We start from the raw sequence: 6,140 nt of genomic DNA on the forward strand, positions 1-6,140 counted from the left end.
AAGTGAAAAAGGCCAATTTGCAGGTGAAAGTTAGTTGCCCAGGTTTATCATGTCTTGGGAGGACAGTATTTAAAAGGGGCCTGAATAACTTTTTTGTCCTGAAGCTGCAGGTTTTCTTAAAAGCACAATTTTAAAATTCCAATTTTTCTGGTCTCCTTTCTGTGTATCTTTATTTCTTCTATCCTACCTCATCGCCATGAGGTTTATGCCTTCGAGTAAGCCAATCATGGGCCGCATTGCCTTAAAATATGAGCCAAATTAAACCTCTCCTCCTTTAATTAATGGGAGGTGGAAACTGCATCCAGTTTAACCCATCACCTTTACTACGAGGTTATCTCAAAGAACAGCTATTGTGTTTGAACATTATTTAGAGGGCTACCATACACAGAAGAACTAAAAAGAAAGAAAATAAGGTGAACTTTGAAATAACACATAATGAAATGTAGTAGAGAATGAAAGTCACCTGGGAGAAACTATTGACTCAAGGGCCAAAGACCCAGGAGTGTGGCAATAGATTGGCTTTAGGGTGCCTAATAGGAATCCAGATCTGTGAAAGCACAGAGATTGGCCCTTCTTCCCACTCATCCCTGGTGTCTGTGGTCACTCTTTAGGGGACCAAGACATGAATGCCTCTTTAAGAGGAGCTCCTCCCTTTCTCTAACACCTGCCCCTAGAATGTAGACTTGCTGAAGAATTGTCTCTTCAAAGCTGCACAGAAGACTCAGGCAGGAGTTAGAGATTCAGAAGAAAGAAGACAAAGAAAAGGTATAAAAGGGGAAAGAATGATACCGTGAAGTACTGAAGGGAAGAGAGTCAGCTTGGTAAATAAAGAAGAAGTATGCTGTAGGTGTGTGCTACATGTGGCTGAAATGAGAATAAAATATAACTCAGTCACGGTTCTTGGTGCTGGTCTTTGTGCACCTGTGTGAATTTATCCAAAATGTAAAAGAGAAGGAGTAGAACCTAAAGATAGTGTGCGGAACAGAAAAGGCTAGCAGATGTAATTTTCTTGGAAGAAATTAGGGGGGCAGTTATTGGGGGGAAGTGGTTTGAAGAAAATGACTTTTTTTACATGAAAAGAAAAAAATGTTATGAATAAAAAAGGTGACATCTGGCTTATTGAAATGTAGACATTTTGTTTATGTCAGGTAAAATGAGGTAGAGATACATGTGTGTGTGTATGTGTCTGTGTATGCAGAGTTGGCCTTCAATATCTACAGATTCCACAGATGATCATCCAAATATCCATGGACTAAAAATGTATTTAGGACTAGGATGTACAGAATATACACAGCTTTATTTTCTCATCACTATTTCTTAAATAATATATGACAACAACTCTTCATGTAGCATTTGCATCATAGCAGGTATTATAAGAAATCTTGAATTGATTTAAAGGAGATAGGAGAATGTATACAAGTGAAATGCAGATAATAGGCCACCTTACATAAAAGAATTGAGTATACACAGATTTTGGAACCAACCTACCATGGGTAGATGACTATCTATACATACATACACATATATACACTATCTGTTTCTTAGCTCATATATTACATATATGTGCACATGAGTGGTGTATGTGTGATTCAGTTGGTAATCTCTTTTTCCTATCCCTTCCATGTTATCTTTGGTAGAGAGAAAATGACAAAATAGCAAAGCACAAGAGACAAATATATATGCTAGACCCTCAATCTCTTAAGTTTGGAAGCCTGACCAAAAAACAAAATATTTAATTTTGTGGGAAAAAATATTCTATTTAGAAATAAGAGACAAGTAAAATGTAGTTTTATTCCTCACAGTAGTCCTGAGTATTTTAGAATATTTCTGGAGTTGAAATGTAAGCTTTGTTTTTTCACCAAAAAGTGATAGCAAAATGCAATACCATTGCTGGGGATGTTCTCTGGGCCTTTGCACAGGCAACCATGGTAAAGAGAGTGGCCATTGTTGGAGCCGGTGTCAGTGGTTTGGCCTCCATCAGGAGCTGTCTGGAAGAGGGGCTGGAGCCCACCTGTTTTGAGAGGAGCAATGACATCGGCGGCCTCTGGAAATTCTCGGTGAGTAGGACATCACTGCAACAGACAGGAAAATGAAGTAGTAAATAATGCACTGCTTGAGCACAGATCTTCCAACATGCTGCCATGACAGTTATGATCCCTGCTGGATTAGGAATCTACAAAGTACAACACCAGGAGCAGGTTGGAAAATAATCTACTTGCGAGTTAGAACTAAATTAGAGAGCAAGTGAGCTTTCAAAGTCTCTGTGTACGGAATTCACCAATGATAAATCATTAATAAGGGCCACTTGGGGAAAAATCTGTGATTTGATTTTGGCTAGGTTTATATAACATGGTTAGATGATCCACTCATTTTTAAAATGAGGTTACCAAAAGTCCTTTTGTGATTCAAACCATGATGTTAAAGTTTCAGATGGGTTTCGGCACCTTTGTCAAGAATCAGTTGGCGATAAATGCATGGGCAAATTTTAGGGCATTCTTTTTTGTTCATTGGCATCTCTATGCCAATGGTTTGATTATCTTAGATTTCTCCTGTACTTTGACATCAAGTAATACCATGAATCTAGCTTTTGTTTTGTTTTGTTGTTTGTGCTCAAGATTGCTATGGCTATTTGAGGTCTTTTATGTATCCCTACAAATTTGGGGATTATTTGCTCTAGTTTTGTGAAGAATATTACTGGCGTTTTTCTGATTATTGCATTGAATCTGTACATCATTATAGATGGCATGATAGTATGGTTTAGGTCTAAAATGCGCCTCCCCCCCCAAAGTCTCATATGTTCAGACGTGGAGATTTGGGGAAATGTTCAGATCATGAGAGCCCCTTACGACTCAGTGGATTAGTTCACTGATGAGTTCATAGCTGACTGTGTTGTTAGAAGGCCGAACCTGATAGAAAAAGGAAGTCATCAAGACACATCCTGGAAGGTTGTGTAACGGCTCCTTCAGTCCCTCTCTGCTTCATGGTCACCATGGGCTGAGGCACTCTTCTCCCCAAGGCCTTCTACTATGCTGGATCTGCCTTGGAACCAGCCAACCATGGACAGAACACTCTTAAACTATGGGCCAAAATAAACCTTTCTCCCTTTAAACTGCTGATGTTGGGTATTTTGTTGCAGTAATGGAAAAGTGATCAATGTATATATACTGTACAAATTCATATTTTATTTAATTTTTTATTGGTACGTGGTTGCAGTGCATGTTTACATTCCTTGTGGAGAATTGGTGCATGTACATAACACATCTTGATTCTTTTTTATTCCTTTCCCTCCCTTCCCCGCCTTTCCCTCCAGCTCTTGATCTTCTTCCCCTTTAAGAAAGATCTATCTCCCTTCTTTCTGTTATCTATCTTTTATTTTGTTCTTTATTTATACTTTAGGTTTATCATATAAAAGAAACTATGAAATATTTAAGCTTGTGTGCCTGTTTTATTTCACCTAACATTATGGACTGAAGGTGCATCCATTTTGTCATGAATGGCTTAAGTTTATCTTCCTTTATTTGAATAGTGCCTGTTAAGTAAAATACCATATTTTCTTTATCCATTCATCTGTTGGTGGACATATAAGCTGCTTCCAAGGTTTAGCTAGTACGAATTGTGCTACTATTGTAAGCATGAGTATGTATGTATCACTGTAATATGACGCTTTTAACTCTTTAAGGAAGATACCTAAAAGGGGAATAACTGGGTCAAACGGAATTTTTAGTTTTTTGAGGAATCTCTATACTGATTTTTGTAGTGGTTCTACTAGTTTACATTCCCACCAACAATGTAGAAGGGTTCCTTTTTCTCCTGCAGCCTTTCCAGCATTTGTTATTATCTGATTTTTTCATGATGACTATTCTTTCTGGTGTAAGGTGGCATCTCAGTATTTCAATTTGCATTTCTCTAATGGCCAGAGATGTTGAGTATTTCTTCATGCATTTATTGACTATTTGTATTTCTTCTGTACATTTCATTTCACTTGCCCATTTTTATTAAGTCTTTTTATTTGGGGGGTTTTTAATTTTTTGAGTTCTTTATATATTTTAGGTATTAATCATCTGCCTGAAGCATAGCAGGCAAATCACCAGGAAATGGGACTCTGTTGGTTGTTCTTTTGCTCTACAGAAGTTTTTAATTTGATGTGACTCCACTTATTGATTCTTGGTACCATTTCCTGTGCAAACAAGGTGCTGTTCAGAGAGTTCTTGCCGATACCTATGATTTCAAGAGTCACCTATTTTATCTTCCAGCAGATTAAGTGTTTCTGTTTTAAGAAAGAAAGACATTTCACCTAGACTAGTGGCCTAGTCATAAAGTACTATGTGGGTCAAGAAAGCTAACTTAAGATTTACCTCTTATGTATGTTCCTACTCACATTTTCTGAAATGCAATGTCTTTTATTCACTCCAACATCTTGCATTACGGAGACTCCAGCTATAACAAATGTGCCAGAAAATGTGTTCTGTTGAGTTTGTTGGTCATTAACTTCTGTTTGTTTCACTACATCTCATGACTGCCAATCTTGGCTGAACACTAACACTGAGGAGTCCTTAAGACTCCTGGACAACTAAATCAAACTCTTTGACAATGAGACCTAATTCTGATTTTTTAAAAGCAGTCCCCCCAGGTTAGTCCAGTGTACAGCTAAAGCTGAGAATCACAGCAGTGTCCTAATCTTCTCATTGATGATCTTCTTTCTTCAATGGTCACTTTCTTTATTCATTACCACTTAGTAATTCCTGTAAGGTTTTATTAGCATGGTTCTGTGGCTTCTCAGTGTTAGTATAGCCAATTCAGATATTTTTACATTTCTGATTTATTGCCTATATAAATGCTCCAAAGGCATGCAAGGCCTATAAATTCAATGTGCTTGGTTCAAAATAGCTACATGAATTTGTAGACGGTAGAAATTCTGAGATTAATTTTTAAAGATTCTATCTAAAAATGTTCACGTTTCCAAATCATATAAATATTTGGAAACATACCTGCCATTGTTTGCTTTTATAACTTGACCATTAGATGTTCATATTCGTGAACTGAAACAATGAAATCATACAAAGTTAAAATTTAGAAAATACCTGTCATCATATTTAATGCTCCAAGAGAATAAAGCTCTGGTTACATATTTCTCAAAGGATAAAATAAAATTATTTCTCCAAGAAAAGAAAATATAACAATAAAGGTATATTCTTCTCTATTATGAATTCTCTTAATAAGTTTCTTCGATTATCATCAATTATTTAAATGAATTTATATCTGTGTCTTCTTACTGACTTTACTTGTGTGTAAAGGCCAACTCAAATCTGTGTTATTCCTTAGACCTGGCTCTGAACATGATTGACATAATTATTTACCTGTTTTCTTCCATCTCAACCCATTCATTCACAGTACCATGCAGAGGAGGGCAGGGCCAGTATTTACAAATCTGTCTTTACCAACTCTTCCAAAGAGATGATGTGTTTTCCTGATGTCCCATTTCCTGATGACTTCCCCAACTTTATCCACCATGGCAAGCTTCAGGAATACATTGTTGCATTTGCCAGACAAAAGGACCTTCTGAAATATATACAATTTGAGGTAAGATGTTATCATTAAGCTACCATCACATATAGTGAAGATGTCCACATGTGTTGCTCTAGTCCCCTTTTTTCTCCTTTCAGTATCCCTTTCTTGTTTGCCAATTTTTTTTTTTTTTTTTTTTTTAGCAGTGTGGCTTCTCTAATCCTAGATTTAGCAAATATACCTTCTTAGTGAGTATACATGACAAAGCTAAAAAACCTGACAACACAGCTTTTAGACCCGAATGGCACAAGAGTAGAAATCAGTAAGAAAGAAATAACTGCATAAAACCTCTGTGAATTTGGAAATTAAGCCTTTTTCTAAATAACATACAGAGCAAAGAAGAAATGTAATTAAAAATTTAAAATAGAACTAAACATTAATTTAGATTCTATATACTAGTAGTTTTGAAAGCAAAGAGCTATATTTTAATGAAATTATAATTTTTTTATTATGAAAGGGAAAGGAACTGCTTAAAGGAAAAGAACAACGGGGATGAGGGAAAAGAGAAAAGAAAGAAAGAAGGAAGGGAAATATAGATAGATAGATAGATAGATAGATAGATAGATAGATAGATA

At 36.2% G+C, this 6,140-nt stretch overlaps 1 protein-coding gene across 1 annotated transcript in view; it reads left to right on the forward strand.

The window, feature by feature from the left end:
- The first annotated feature begins 554 nt into the window (after positions 1 to 554).
- LOC102021518 (dimethylaniline monooxygenase [N-oxide-forming] 3) overlaps positions 555 to 6,140 on the forward strand; it is a 17,733-nt gene continuing 12,147 nt past the window's right edge. Inside the window, exons 1-3 of the mRNA XM_005374830.2 lie at positions 555 to 765; positions 1,920 to 2,057; positions 5,392 to 5,580. Coding sequence (XP_005374887.1) covers positions 1,926 to 2,057; positions 5,392 to 5,580 — 321 coding nt within the window. The 5' untranslated portion in view covers positions 555 to 765; positions 1,920 to 1,925. The remainder of the gene's footprint in view (positions 766 to 1,919; positions 2,058 to 5,391; positions 5,581 to 6,140) is intronic.

Source organism: Chinchilla lanigera, unplaced genomic scaffold, assembly GCF_000276665.1.
Source record: "Chinchilla lanigera isolate Chin_1 unplaced genomic scaffold, ChiLan1.0 scaffold00005, whole genome shotgun sequence".
In the NCBI taxonomy this organism is placed as follows: Eukaryota; Metazoa; Chordata; class Mammalia; order Rodentia; family Chinchillidae; genus Chinchilla; species Chinchilla lanigera.